The following is a 15,842-nucleotide window of genomic DNA, read 5'->3' on the forward strand; positions in this document are numbered from 1 at the left end:
AAAACCATAGGTTATAGACCATATATAGTTAGGAATTAGCATTTACAAAACCTTGAAAATTCACTGAAAAAACCATAGGTTATAGACCATATATAGTTAGGAATTAGCATTTACAAAACCTTATTTTACTCACACAAAACCATTGAAATTCGCATATATAGTTAGTTGCACTAACTATATATCGCGCACCCGCAATCCACTGCTGATCATGTCACATATTACATCATTCATGACATGGTCAGTGACATCACTGATGACATCACTGATGACATCTCAAATGACATCACTGATGACATCACTGATGACAACATCCAGTGACTGTATGTTTCTGTAAAGTTAAAATATGTCTTACATATTGAAGAATGAGTGGATGTATAAGTGTCTGGATGAAGGATTTAGTAGGTGCATGACTGACTGTATGAGTGAGTGATTAAATGTGTCTCACTGAGTGCATGGGTTAGTGACTAAACTGTCTTAATTTGTGCATCATTATGTCTGTTGTTCTGTAAACTGCTGAATGTGTTGATCAGTAGCTATATGAGTAACTATATGGGTTATTGATTGGTTGCCCAAGTATTTGTATGGGAGACTGAGTGTGTGTGTGGGTGGCTGGGAGGTGTATGACTCTGTGCATAGATGTGTGAGCAGTTGATTCACTAGATGTATGGGTTCAAAAGTGCATGTGGAAACAGCTGTATGGGTGGTTGACTGTGTGCATGAGTGTATTGGTGAGTGAATGGATATCTCAGTGCTACATGTCAAAGTAAGTACATATGTAAAACACAGTACATGTGAGAGTTGACATATATAAATAACTGTGCATAAGAGCCAGTGAATGTGTGAGTGGCTGTATGGATCATTGTGAACTTGTATCAGGGATTGTATAAGAGAGTAAATATGTGTTAGTATATGTTTGAATAAGTAAGGTGTGTATAACTGTATAGTTGAGGAAATGGAGGTGTGATTGATTCTTTGCATGACTGACTAGGTGTGTGAGTAACTCCATGGATGAGTGACAGTCTGTGAGTGTCTGTTTACACTGAGTGTATCTAAGGTTATATTAGAGTCTGAAGAGGTTCATCGTATTATCACATGAATGATGTCATCAGTGATGTGATCAGTAATGTCAAATGAGATGTCATCAGTGATGTCATCAGTGATGTCATTTGAGATGTCATCAGTGATGTCATCAGTGATGTCATTTGAGATGTCATCAGTGATGTCATCAGTGATGTCATTTGAGATGTCATCAGTGATGTCATCAGTGATGTCATTTGAGATGTCATCAGTGATGTCACTGACCATGTCATGAATGATGTAATATGTGACATGATCAGCAGTGGATTGCGGGTGCGCGATATATAGTTAGTGCAACTAACTATATATGCGAATTTCAATGGTTTTGTGTGAGTAAAATAAGGTTTTGTAAATGCTAATTCCTAACTATATATGGTCTATAACCTATGGTTTTTTCAGTGAATTTTCAAGGTTTTGTAAATGCTAATTCCTAACTATATATGGTCTATAACCTATGTTTTTTTCAGTGAATATATATATATATATGCAAAAGCAAGATTTCCTTGTAAGAATATATATATATGTTTTAACAGATATGATTGTATATTGTTTTATAAGTTAAATTAATTATTTAATAATTTTAAGGTAATTCAAGTATTTTTAGGATATTTTAGCTATTTATTTTTTATATTTTTTTAATTTTACATTAGTTTTAAGAAAATCGATATTTTTACAAAGTATATATTTTTAAACGATATTTTGGATTCAATATGTTGGTACTTACCTGTTTGTAGATAGGAATTCGATATTTTGTCTGTCGATATTTTGGCATCAATATTTTGGGTAGTCTATATTTTGTCCCTCGATATTTAGTCAGTGATCCTCAGATTGTCGGACTCCTGTTGGGACCCTGAATTTTGCCTACGTACTGGGATTCTGGCATGCCCTCAACGTTGTGCTGTAATAAATATCTCTTGAGCCTTCAAGGTTTTATTGGCAGATTCTCTGTGAATGTTTGTTTCTCACCTGTGTCTGAAGCTGTGGAGCATCAACAACTACTATAGGATATCAAAACAAAACCAGTCTCATGACAATTTTCTCTCGCACGATAATGTACTGTTCCATAGAAGCGTTGAATGTTTACAATAGGACATCAGTTATTAGAATAAATATTGCGTATGTGCCATTTCTCATAGAAAGTTTCCATAGATGCAAAATCCATGTAAATGAAAAACTGTGTATATTTTAAGTTGTTTGGTAGAGTAGAGAGAAACTGCAGCCTTTTATTCTGTTAAGTATAAAAAGTGGTCACATGTGAAAGACTGAAGAAAATGTGACAGAAACATCAATTTGATAAGACAAGCTGTGGGACAGCAAATCAATCTCTTATATGCCTTCTGACATATCCCAGTGCCTCTGCACTGCTAATGTAGACCACAGTTTTTGCAACCAAAGGGGGGGGACACTGTTCCAATCATGAGTAGTGCAGTTAGTCACTAACTCACTGTCAGTACAGAGAAGAAAGGAGGGGAGTTGTCCTAGGTCTAGGACTCAAATGGGAGAGAACAAGTCTCATCTCTTGTTGCCCTCACACACCCCGAAGGATGTCATGCTTCATCATCGTGGTACAAAAGGGGGTGGTGATGGACGGAGCATCTGAACCAATCAAACACTCACACCCAGTCAAAAGATCTGGGTTTAATCCATCCCCATTCTTTAGCCCACTCTACCACCCCAGTTCAGACATGGCCATAGTCAAATCAGTCTGACCCTGTGCCTCATGGGAACAGGCCAGCCCGAACTGCCAAGCCATGCCTTCCCTGGACCGGAAACAAGCTTCCAAGGACCGGTTTCTGGCATTGCAGCCGTCTTCAGCCAGGCTTGCTTGAATACAGTGGCAAAGTGAGCAAGAGACCCACGTCTGAGCATACCCTGCCAACTTATGGCGAACAAAGCGGTACAAAAGGGGGTGGTGATGGACGGAGCATCTGAACCAATCAAAAACACTCGCACCCAATCAAAAGATCTGGGTTTATTCCATCACCGTTCTTTCACGAAAGCACAGAGGCGCTTCCACTTATACTTTAAAATCCGCTTTGCTTAGTTTTTATCGTTGGGGGCTACACGCTTACCTGATCTGTTGTGCTCTGTCACCTGGTGTGCCTGCCTGCCCCGTTCCACCGCGGCTGTTGTGCCATTTGAGTGGAGGGCGGGCGGCCATCTTGGGTGTAGTCCCGGACCCCTGCTAGACCAGTGGCAGTGTTCTAGCTGGGGGAGGGACGTGCATCCATAAATTGACCATGCCCTTTCAAGCGTGCTGCGGTCGGCGCAGCGGGCGCGCCGCTGGTGCACCGAAGGTAAGCCAAAGGTCTGCCCGTCAGCGCCCGTCCGCGCCTCGGGCGTGTCTAGTGCCGGTCAGGCTGCCATTTTTCCTTTGTCCGTGGGTGGTTTATTGAGGTATACTCAGAGCGAGCTCTTGGCTCTTAACCATAATGTCTGTAAAGGTACACAACCATGGGCGGTCTCTGACTGCGCCCAAAAAATATGCTCTCTCTATAAATTCAACTTTACTTTACCCCCAACCCCACCTCTATCAGCTCCTAGACACAGTATCAAAGACACGGTATCGGCCTCATTACTTAATTCCCGCTCCATGGTGAAGCATGCTGTTGACATATTTGAGCTGCTATCGGATGTCAATCTTGACATCTTATTCATCACAGAGACGTGGTTCAACAGCTCTTGCACCCCTGTGGTTGAATTTGCTATTCCACGGGGCGACAAAATTATGGGAGCCGACCGTGCAATGGGGAGAGGTGGAGGGGTGGTAGTTGTTTTCAGAGACACGTGGTCTTTCACTAGTGAGTCTTCTAGCAAATTGGGAGATGGGGAATTTCTTCACTTCTCCCTTGCTCTTACACCTCACTTTACTCTGGGCCGCACTTTGATCTACCGCCCCCCAGGCCCTTGTGGTTTTTTTCTTAAGGCTCTAGAAGAGGTTATTGTACCCCGGGCACTGAGGTTTTCTAAGTTTCTGCTTCTGGGCGACTTCAATATTCATGTTGACATGAAGGAGTTGTCTGATGCGCTCAGTTTACTAGAAACTTTCAGTTTGGCCCAGCTGATCCAGTGGTTAAAATTACCCACACACTCGGGTGGTCATCTTTTGGACCTAATTTGTTCCAATTTTGCTTTGACTATTTCTGACCCCCTAACTCTTTCATGGTCGGACCATAAACTCATTAGGTTCTCCTGGCCTACTTGCCATCAGAAGATTAATGTGTCAGCTTTGTCTAATGTTCTTCAGCAGAGTCGTCCTGTGCTTAGCCCCGGGCTTACAGCTGCTGTGCAGCAATTTGCCACCTGGATCAGCTCGGGGGTGCAGGCCTCAGCTAAACAGGGCTCTGGTCTTAACAAGCGCACCACACCTTCCAAGCCCTGGTTTTCTCAGGCGCTGAAAGCACTAAAGCTCGACTGTAAAAAGCTGGAGAGGTGTTGGTGACGCGGATATTGTCCCTCTGCTAAGGAGGCCCTGCGCGCCGCTCAGAGGGTTTACTATGATTCTATAAAAACATCAAAGAAGGAATTTTATGCAGACAGGATTTCTAGGGCAAATAACAACAGCAAGGAGATTTTTTCTATTGTAAAGAGCTTCCTTTCCCCTCAGGCTGAACAACCCCTGATTCCATCTTCCACCCAATGGTGTGAGGATTTGTCCTCTTTTTTAGGTCTCGTGCCTGCGATTGCAGGGGCAAAGCCCCTGCTGTCGCAAAGCGAGACTATTGCGATCGTGTCAGCTTTCAAGGAGTAGCGAGACTTGGAGACAAGAGACTGGCACGCGCACGCAGCCTGCCGGAATCGGATCAGGTCGCGCTTGTGAACACGCGCTCCGATTCCGGCAGACTCTTCACAACACATGCACAACACACATACAGAGCCCCCGCCGCGCATACACGCACTCACACACACATACAGAACCCCCCCGCCGAGCATACACACATGCACGCACACACATAGAGACCCCCCCGCCGCCGCCGCGCATACACACACGCACACACACACACACATAGAGAACCTCCTCCCCCCCGCCCCCGCCGCCGTGCGCACACACACTCATACACACAGAACCCCCGGCGCTTATACACACACATCCCCTACCTCGTCTCGGCGTGTCTTCGCTCTCCCTTGCCCCCGCTCCTATGGTGCGCGCACACCACTGGTTTCGATTCCCTCGTCGGCTCCTCTGTAGTGCACGCGCACCACAGGTTTCTATTCCGTGCTTGTTCTTGAAGGATGTGAGGTTCAAGATCCAGATTTTTTTGTGGTAAGTCTTTCGTCTTTTTTGAAGCTCAGTTTAGCTTGTGTTCAGATGTGAATTGAATTTCAGTTTGGACAGCAAGAGGAAATTGAATCTGCGATTGCCTCCCCTCTGCTGTGCTCCGACATCTTGGTTCCAGCGAGCGAGGGGTCACCAGAGCCAGACATTTGTCAACATAAAGATGCCAAAACACCTGCGCTCAGCGCGAGGGACCAGCCCGTCGGGGTCAGGACGTCAAGAGGGCGGGGCTTGCTAAAATATTTTCCTGCGATGTGACGTTTTCTCTTGTTGGTTCGCTTTCCTTCCTCCGTGACCTCCTATTCACCGCTTGACAGCATACGTCAGATTCCTGGCACCACACACCATACAGCGTACAAGGAAGTGCATGTGGTGTTTATTTAAATTACAGTATCGCTCGCACACATTTGTGATCTGAAAGGGTGATATGTTTGTTGTAAGAATGTATATATTGTTTCAGAGCAGGTTCGCTAAGGTCAGTTCTTCGAAGAAAGGACATCATTTTATAAAAACACCTGTCACGGTGGCAGTCCCAGCATTCTTCTTCGCAGAGGGCTGTGTCGCTGCACATTGTTTGATGTTTGTTCGGAAAACTGGCCTATAGAGAGCTGAGGAGGCTTGCCAACAGATTATCATACTCAGTTACCAGACTGACAACCTCTATCAGTCCATGGGCGTCCGCAGGGGGGGCAAGGAGGGGCGCTTGCCCCCCCCCTGGAGCACCCCTCCTTGGCCCCCTGCCAGGGCCGGCTCTAGGGTGGTGTGACCGGTGCCATCACACTGGGTGCTGGCTTCCTGGAGGCGCCGTGTTGACAACTTAATTATGATTTTAAAAGCAACTGCTGCACGTTCCTTTCCTCCTGCAATTAAGGGGCCTCACAAAAATGTCAAGATAACTCCTGTGATTAATGTTCTTCCTGGCCAGAGATCAGAGTTTTGTGTAGTTGAGGTTTTTGATGTATATGAAGGTAGTACAATTGGTTAATATGCCTTCTGCTAGTACCAAGTAGATTAAAGAGTGCATTTAATGTAAATAGATCATCAGCAGGTTACTGCTTTTAAAAGAGCCATCCTTTTCTTATTTGCAATTAATAACTTAAAGTCCTAATATAGAATAGTGAACTATAAACTTTCATCATAGAAGTGCATACACTCTGCTAAGTACAGAACATTGATTAATGTTGCAAAAAGGGTTAATTTGGGTAGAAATGGAGTCTTATTATTAAAGAAAACTCCCAACTAAGCTCTTTCTATTTCGACTCTGAGTTTGTGCTTCCCACACCAAGCACTCCTAAACTATACTGCCTACCAGTATGGATGACATGTGACTCTTACACTTTTAGGGGCATATCATCAACGGGCAGCAATAATTATCGCTGGCTGTGTGTTGCGTTCAAAAAATTAATGCCGCATATCCCCGGATTCTAGATAGAAATCCAGGCAACCGCGGCAGAAAGAGTCGAAATCGCCGAAATTCCAGCGATAGAAAACCGCGTTAGGGAAAACCTAATCTATAATGGGAGACGTGGACTCAGCATTACAATCCATCCCCCATTATAGATATGGCTTAGAAAGGAAAATAGCAGGTGTTACAAAGCAGCGAAAAACCCGGTTAGCGCTGGTTATAATATCGCTATGTGTGTTAGCGATTCACTTGAAAATAGAGAGAATCAGGGTTAGTGATAATATCCCATGTTGTTTCACGGGACACGGCTCCCTTGCATCTCCTTAGCGATGCAAGGCAATGCGATGTTGAAACCAGCGCTAATCCATTTGAACACGCGTTAGCGTGCTCTTGTAAATAAAGCGATATTTTTATCGTCGCATTTCATCCGAAAACGGACGCAAATATGGCGATAAAAATATCGGTAGGCCTTGATAATATGCCCCTTTGTCCTTTGACTTGTGTAACATTTCCTATACACTGATTTACACAAGTATGATTGATTGTCTGTGTAATGTGTGTGTGATGCAAAGTGCTCTGACGTACTTTAATGGTATGAGTAGCGCTATATAACGAATTCAATGTATCTGAGAAAGAGTGGTTATGGAGTCTTGGTCACTGTTAAAGGGTGCTAGTGAGAGAATCCGTGGTGGAGGTGGTCATTGGGGGCGCCAACTAAAATTGTCGCACTGGGCGCCACCAGCGCTAAAGCTGGCCCTGCCCCCTGCGGACACCCATGCCACTATGCATTTCACATGGTGCTCCAGTCACGGTTCCTCTCCAGCTCGCACTCTCTGTTCTATTCTGAAGATCCTCTGTGTTTCAGGGCTCAGTAGGACAAGACGCGGGCTTCATTTTCCTGCACCGTCCCTTTGGCACGCTCTCCTAGGTGAACTCCTGTGCATCTCATCGCACGTCACATCTAGACAACACCTGGAGGCTCTGCTCTTTTCTAGATCCTTCTGTGTACCCTCTGCCACCCCCTTCCATCTTATAATTTAGTCAGAAGCGCCAGGAGACCTCAGACTTTATAGCGCGCTCTGACAGCATAACAAGATTGAGGCAAAGTCTTTTCAAATAATTATTGGATTATAGTGATGGACTGCCTAGAACAGTTGCTGTTAGGTAAATTACTAAGCAGAAAGAATAGTCACATTTGAATAAAGGAGTAGCGTCTGCCTCTTGCTCTGGTGTTGTTTTTGTCCTCGGGCTGCTCCCCGCCCCGTCTCACCTCTATGACAGCCAGTGCCCCCTTCGACCCTCTACCTGCCACCCACCCCTTCCCCGCCTCTTTTCCCAGTTCACACCTTGGTGCTTTCACACTTAACGTCACCTCCAGCTCGCATTTTCAGAGAGGGCGCCGGGCTCCCTATCACCGACATGAGGAGGAGGAAGAGAGGGGGGGACAGAGGAAAACTTGGTGGGGTCGGGGAGACGGATACGGTGGGGGTGAGAGTGAAAGAAGAGGGGGGAGAGAAAGAGAGAGAGAAGCAGCGGGGAAAGAGAGACTGAGAAGTAGGGAGGAAGGAAGATGAGAGAGCAAGTGGAGGGGGACTGGGGGGTCTGGGTGAGGGAGAGCAGCGTCAGAGAAGTGAGACCTGTGTTCTAACTCTGCCAGTGAAGACAGCGGGTCCAAAGGAGAAAGAACCAGGCCAGACAGAGTAGGTCCAGGCAGTGTGCACAGAGGCAGGCTCGGTGGGTCCGGAAGAAGGACAGGGCAGACAGAAGAGCTCCAGAGAAGGGTGAGCAGAACCGGATCAGGGCGAGCCGATCTGGACCAGCAGATCCTCCCTGAGCAGGGAGATGGCGCGATACACAATCAGAATGTAGTGTTCAGCTTTTGTGGTGCCAAGGGGTAACTTGAGAGTTCAGGGTGGGTGTGGGTTTTAAGGTGCCAGGGAGTAATTTTAAGGTTCACGGTGGGTTAGGGATTGGGGTGCCAGGGGGATCATTTTAGGGTTCAGGATGGGTATGGGTTTTGGGGTGCAAGGGGGGACATTTTTGGGTTCAGGGCGGGTATGGGTTTTGGGGTGCCAGGGTGCCAATTTTAGGGGTCAGGGTGGTATGGGTTATGGGGTGCCTGGGGGGTAATTTTAGGGTTCAGTGGGTATGAGTTTTGGGGTGCCAGGGAGACAATTTTAGGGGTCAGGATGGGTATGGATTATGGGTGCCAGGGGGGTAATTTTAGGGTTCAGGGCAGGTATGAGTTTGGGGGGCAGGGGCAATTTTAAGGTTCAGGGTGGGTATGAGTTTTGGTGGGGTGGGGTAATTTTAGGGTTCAGGGTGGGTATGGGTTTTGGGGTGCTAGGGGGTAATTTTAGTGACCAGGGCAGGTATGGATTTTGGGGTGCCACAAAAGAAAGAGATGGCTGTGGCACAACAACCCTATGGTGTATGAGATCATATGCGGCCTGCTTCCTGCCCCCCCATGGCTCCTCCTGTACCCCAGTGTTTCTTGTGTCCCACCTGGCACACATCATGTTGTAGGATGGTGATGACGTTAACATTTTGCCTCCCCCCCCCCTGGAAAAACTTCTGCGGACGCCCATGTACCAGTCCCTCTGGCTTTCCGAGGCACTAGGTTGCCAAATGTGTTCGAACCGGTTAAATTCGTCCCCGGAATTCCTTGCAAAACTGCAGACCCCCTTGCTTATTCCTCTGTCTGGTTTTGCCATTTTTGTACTCTCGAACAGCGCCGTAGCACGTGCTCTCAATCCCGACCACATGTTTGTAATGTTTTTACTGGGCAGATTTTTCCATCTGGGGTGCTTCAGTAGCACCAATCAAGATTTATTTTTCTGTTATCGAATTTTCCTGCTGGCTAAAAGTTGGTCTCGACTCGACTATAAAGCGCTGGTGACAATTTAATCGGCCGATTGTCCCAAAACGGGATGAAACTGGTGAAGTGCTTGCTCACTTTTCCGCCAGACCTTATGTGACAAAGCTGTTTTTCAGTAGTGGGGCCTCCATCAGTTCTTAAGGTGCTTCTGAAGAGAGGAAGGGTAGTGATGTGGTCATTCGTGAACCTTTACATCTCCTAACCATGTAGCAGTGCCGATATGTGAGTAATGGTACTTCTTATTTTGACCCCTACATACCTGAATATAGGAGCTGAACCATGAGTTCTCACTGTCAGTAGAGGTTTGTCCAAACCCAGCATTGAGGCTAATTCTGCAGAACATCGTGGTCTTTAATTGACCCTTGTATTGTGCTTTGTGATCTACTTTGCGTGCAGGAATCGTAAAATGTGGAAAACATTAGGAAAAGCATGTGCTTAACCAATGACTCGTGAGCCTGTGTGTTTCGCTCCTTTTCCTACATATTGGTGGGTCAATCACTACTTCGGGTATATGAAAGCATACCTGAGACGCACATTCAAGTCTGAGTGAGTTGTAAAGGTACTGAATTTTTTCTCTGAAGTAGAGTTTAAATCTGGGTGTCTTGATTACACATTCTCGGATAGAAACAAAACGTCCTACCAATAATGGCAGGAGGCATGGCAAATGTCCCACACTCTGCATTAACTTGGCAGTCTTTATGCGTAAGGATATTGTAGTCATTTGAGTTCTGACCTGAACATGTGCAATAATTAGTTTACAATAAACTTTGGCACACTCATCTATGGCGGCTCACACTCTTTCATACCAACAGTGACCCTGGGACGACTACTCGCTTCTCAGGCTCACTAAAGGAAGGCTTCTTAACATTGAGGATGGGCATTTTACCTGTCAAACCCCACATGCCCCCCTGGAAACGCTCGTTTGCAACCACATCATGCAGATTATGCGGCGAAACCAAAGAAGATATGCTGCATCTTCTGTGTATATGCAAGTCTCTAGACCGGGAAAGGAGAGAGCTGTTAAAACCGCACATAAACAAAATGCACATCCGGTCTTGCAGACAGGCAGTGAAGGCATGTTTTAACGGGGTCAATACCAGACTAACGTGCAGTTTTGTCCGCTTTATGAAAATTACACAAACAAAACTTTGCGCTGCACCCTGAGCACAGTCGCCCTTGCTTAAGACTCTCAAGTCGGTAACTTCTCGACCCCACTGCTCACCGACACAAAGTCTAGCAGATCATGATTAAACAATCGACCATTAGATCTACGGACACACGTGTTGCCTCCAGACCGGGACTCTCCCACAGCCTTCACTCGAATTATACACTTTTACCCCAATGATATTTTATGGATTTTTAACTAACCAACCGTTCGCTTTTTGTACATTGGCACCACGTTTTTAATGACATTCTGAATTTATGCTATATATGTACTTTTTATACTGCTGTGTGAGCTGCTAACATTTTAATTAATCAAGCAATAAAGATTACTTACTTACTTACTCGCTGTTTGGAAATCAGAGCACCCTATCTGTACTGGAGTTGCATTACAAGGCTTTCAGTGCGTTTGTGCCCTTTCTTCCTGGTTTTTGGCTGTATCATTATCAAGACATGGTTAGGATTTTATGTTGGTACTTTCATACTGAATCTGATTAGCGGCCGCATTGGAGCTGCTAAACATGAGGACTAGGGACCTTCTCTGCATATCCGGCTCCATTTTAGAATAGTCTTTCCCACTCATTAATGCCCTTTAAACTCCTGCTTTTTGTCCCTGGTCCTTACAGCCTTCGATGAATAGCCAAAAGTCTAGAAGATTATCAAAAAGAAGTTGGTCCATCACCTTTTAGTTTTTTTTTTCTTCTGCATGTCTTGGGTAGTTCTAGACACATGCACTCTGCTTTTCGGTTTTGTTTAATTTGGTTCGGTCTCATATTTCATTGCTTTATGCCAGCCTGCATTATGTGGCTGTTGCAATAACTGTGACATCAGCTTCTTAGGCCTACAAAGCAGACAAGTACTATTAATCTCTTGTGTGACTAGTTCTTGATGTTTTTCTCTGTCAACATTAAGTTGTTGCTGTAATATTCACATAAGAAATGTGCCGAATTCACTCAGAGCTCAGTTTCTTGATAAATTCAATATTCTTTGCCAACCATTGTTGGCAACTCCAAGTGCAGTGTTGCTTTCTCTTGGACAAGAAGGCACATTATGGCAGTGACAGTAGGTGTGACAAGTCTAAGTGAAAATCTACAACACATCACCTGCAGAGAAAATGGCCACACTAACCTGAAAAAGGAAAAAGGACCAAACTTAGAAATATTTTGGTGTCTTAACAGGGCCATTCTAGTGAAAATCGGACATAAAAGCAAGTATACTGACGCATGTGGCTGGACTCCAGGTGTTATGTTCTGGCACCCTGCATACAATTCCATCACAGATGATTGCACCTTTGAATGTGTGCTGGTAAATGACTGTAGAGGGAACGGCAGGATTGGACGAAAGGTGAAATGAATGAGGTTATATGTTTACTTGATGCAACTTTCAATGTAGATCCGTGCTACATTTTATGTTGCACACTGATCTTGAACACAGATCCGGTCAGCTCTAATTCTGGCATAATGCCCAGGATTCACAGAAGACATGGTTCTAATAAAGATTAAAAAAAACACCTTCCAAGGATGCAGTCTATAACCTTTCATACTACTTACTAATGGCTTTTTTAGGTCTCGCCTGTCAATGCGATTGCGCATTGAGCTTGCGAGAATATAGGGGCTTATCCAGAGCTTAACCATCGGGCGATTCCATGCAGTGCCCGTGAAAAGCAAGCTCAATGCGCAAGCGCATTGACATAAAAAGCGCGTGCACATCAAAGCCAGCCATCTGTTCCCCAGCTTGGTGCCTCCAGCAGCTCTTCAAAGGTATCCGCTCCGCCCCTTGCTGCATCAAAGCCTTTCATTTCGCGGCCGCGTTTTTTACTTTCATTTCGCGGCCGCTTTTTATTTTTTCTGCCCCTGTTGTGCTGCCCGACTTGTTATATTTTTTTCTTAGACAAGGCTCTGTGGAACACACTCCTTATTCCGTTTAGTATAACGTAATACGCCTGGTGAAGAAAAGAATGGATTCCTTCAATGTACATACACCCAGTTCTTAAAAACAAGAAATTGCACGTTTATTTTTCCATGGCCATTCTACAGCTGTACTCTTTTTTTTCGGCGTGTCCTAGAAACCCGCATGCATTTAATTTAAATTTGTAAAAAGGATGGTGCTACCTCGACGCCATGTACTTATTGTAGAGTCTTTGGGTTGTTGCCACCTATAATAGATTCAGAATAGCGACATGGGTTGCGTTCTAACGTGTGTCATGGGAACATTGTTTTTCCTGCAGTAACCGTTGAGGTTTGTTCCGTAAGCGTTTGTAGCCTAATCTGGCTTGTTTTTTCCGGACCAGGGCTTGTGCCAACAACTCTTCCTGTCTATAATTGCTTGTTACTGGGGTTGCGTACCCTCACTAAGATGGCGCTTTTATCACAGCAGACTTGTAGAATACCCCTCAAAACATGTCTGCCAAGAAAAACGCAACGCTCCGAAGACTCGTGATGTTAAACATGCTAAACCCTCAGCCGTCAAAGTGAATGAACTGTTGCTAAATGTAATAGTTATAACAAACCCATCAGCCTTTTCTCCTGTATGGTTTTCATTGTAAAGCAGCTTGTCAGCTCTAGCACTTGTAACATAGGGATAACTTGTAGGGTTAGTTCAAGTGATCATAGAACGGAGTGAGCCATGTACATTGAATTGCGCCTAGCATATGCTGCATGCTAATATTGCTGTAAACTGCGTTGGATTGGAATCGTATCTTTTTTAGGCTGTGTTTTTTTTGTCCGGTTCATTGACTTTGTTACTCCTGGAACAAACCTAGTTTAATCATCTCCACGTAGGGTTGCCACCTTTTCAGGAGGATAATATCGATCATTTGTTCATGTCTCAGGGACATTATACCTGAATAGAAATTTATGTAAAACCCTCTATTTTTACTGTTTTTCCTGTATGATTAATTATTGGGCAGGGTTCATTTAGGCAGTTCTGGAACAATTTAAAGTGATTTCCCATTGAATTAGCTTGTTTAAAGGCTGAGAAGGGGAACGTTTTGGTGATTTCTTTTATTTTTACCACCCTGAGCATGAAATTCTGGTAATTTCAGTTAAAAAGACGTTCAGGTGGCAACCCTACATACACACTTGGGAGAGACCTTTGGAGAAAATAAGTGTTGGCCAAGCCAATAGGTCTCGCCTTCGAGACCTATTGGCTTTGCAACTGGTTTTAATCATACTCCACAGCATATCTGTAGTATATGGACTTTTGGGTAAGTGCATGTCTATCTGCATGTTCACCTATTTATCTCTTGTTGTTTTAGCGTTGTACGAAAGCTCTGCCAACCGGCATGTCACTTTCACGGCCGCCAGGCCGTGTCTCTCGTTTCTCCTCCCCCCTTCGCCCCTCCCCACAGCAATGCCAAGAGCTTGTCCTCCTCCCACAGGCATCTGAAGCTGTGAGCTCTGCTTCAGGCATTTCTCCTCCCCTAATTATTCATGGCCAGCCGGCCATACTTTCACTTTCACGACCGCCAGGCCGTGTCTCTCGTTTCTCCTCCCCCTTTCCCCCCTCTCCACAGCAATGCCAAGAGCTTGTCTTTCATTACAGCTTGAATAATGTATTTCATGTGCCTCCGTTTTGACTAATGTGCCTTACCCGGACAAATGCTATAGGTGTCACATTTGAAAAAGTTTAAAGTATTGGCATTGTAAATGATAAAGCTATTAATTTTGCTATTTTCAAGACCAACACATTAAAAAAAATTGTCATTTACAAAAACGATAGCTCCAACTTTTCTAATGGCAGACCTATTGCATTTCCAATGCTTGTTTTAAAATTGTGGGAATTCAGTCTGGGTGTGATTTACACGGATCATAGTAACCAGGATATGTGTGCCCCTGATCTTTGCCCCCCTATTTCCCCCGCTTTTTACGCTTTTTCCCCTCCCACCGAGGCAACTACTTTAGCTGTCCTTAAATCCATGAAATCCGGTTCCCCCACTGATCCTTGTCCAGCCCGTATTTTGGGTGGTGTAGCTGAGGTAGTCTGTTCCCGAGGCCGCAGAGATCATTGGCCTCTCGTTTAGGATGGCCACTGTCCCTGACTGTTGGAAACAGGGTAAACTGGTGCCACTTCTCAAGACATCAGGGCTTAATTCTAATACTCTGGCCAACTATCGCCCCATCTCTATGCTGCCAGTGCTGGCCAAAGTCACTGAAAAAATTGCATTTCGCCAGCTGGATGCGTTTGTTGAAGATTCACATGCACTCCATCCTGCACAGTCTGGGTCCATGCCGCCTATAGCACCGAGTCCGCTTTGGTTGAGATCTGCAAAGCTATAAGGGAGTGCCTGGACGGAGGCGGCAGAGCAGCTCTGATTATGTTGGACCTCTCTGCCGCCTTTGACACGGTGCCACATCAGCAGCTGCTCTCGTGATTGGCATCCATCGGCATTGCTGGGTCTGCTTTAGAGTGGCTGACTTCGTTTTTGACCAATCGAACCGAGCAGGTGTGGACGCCCCTCTATGCTTCTTCGGGCAAACTGCTTTCTACAGGGGTACCTCAGGGGTCTACATTAAGCCCATTGCTGTTGAACATTTATTTGATCCCCCTTGTATTTTTGGCTGAGAAACTTGGGGCAAAAATAATAGCTTATGCCGACGATACACAGCTGCTGTTTACCTGGTCGGGCGGGGATCCGGACACTTCGGCTGTCCAGCATTGCCTCTCCTTCTCCTGGCTTGCTTTGGCCCAATTAAAACGTAATGAAAACAAGTCTGAAATCCTTCTCTATGGGCAGTTCCCCCCCAATTTTAGAGAGTCCTTATGGCCACCGGATGTTCCTTTCCCGAGTGCGACTGGCAAATTAGCCAAGAACCTAGGAGTCTGGTTCGGAGAAGATCTTAAATTTGTGGAGCACATTAAAAAACTCACAAGCGGATGCTTTGGCACTCTTAAATCTCTCCGCAGGTTCTTTCCCCTGCTGCCTAGAGCTTCCAAAGAATCGGTGGCAGAGCCCCTTATACTTTCTCGTCTTGACTATTCTAATGCCCTTTACTCTGGTATTCCTGCCTACCTTACCAACCGCATTCAGGTTATAAAAAATGCAA

At 45.2% G+C, this 15,842-nt stretch overlaps 1 protein-coding gene across 1 annotated transcript in view; it reads left to right on the forward strand.

Moving 5' to 3' along the window:
• LOC144768926 (uncharacterized) overlaps positions 1–15,842 on the forward strand; it is a 282,473-nt gene that overhangs the window by 203,142 nt on the left and 63,489 nt on the right. The window contains exon 13 of the mRNA XM_078652934.1: positions 3,615–4,509. Within this exon, the coding sequence (XP_078509060.1) occupies positions 3,615–4,509 (895 nt within the window). The remainder of the gene's footprint in view (positions 1–3,614; positions 4,510–15,842) is intronic.

This window comes from Lissotriton helveticus, chromosome 7 (assembly GCF_964261635.1).
Source record: "Lissotriton helveticus chromosome 7, aLisHel1.1, whole genome shotgun sequence".
Lineage (NCBI taxonomy): Eukaryota > Metazoa > Chordata > Amphibia > Caudata > Salamandridae > Lissotriton > Lissotriton helveticus.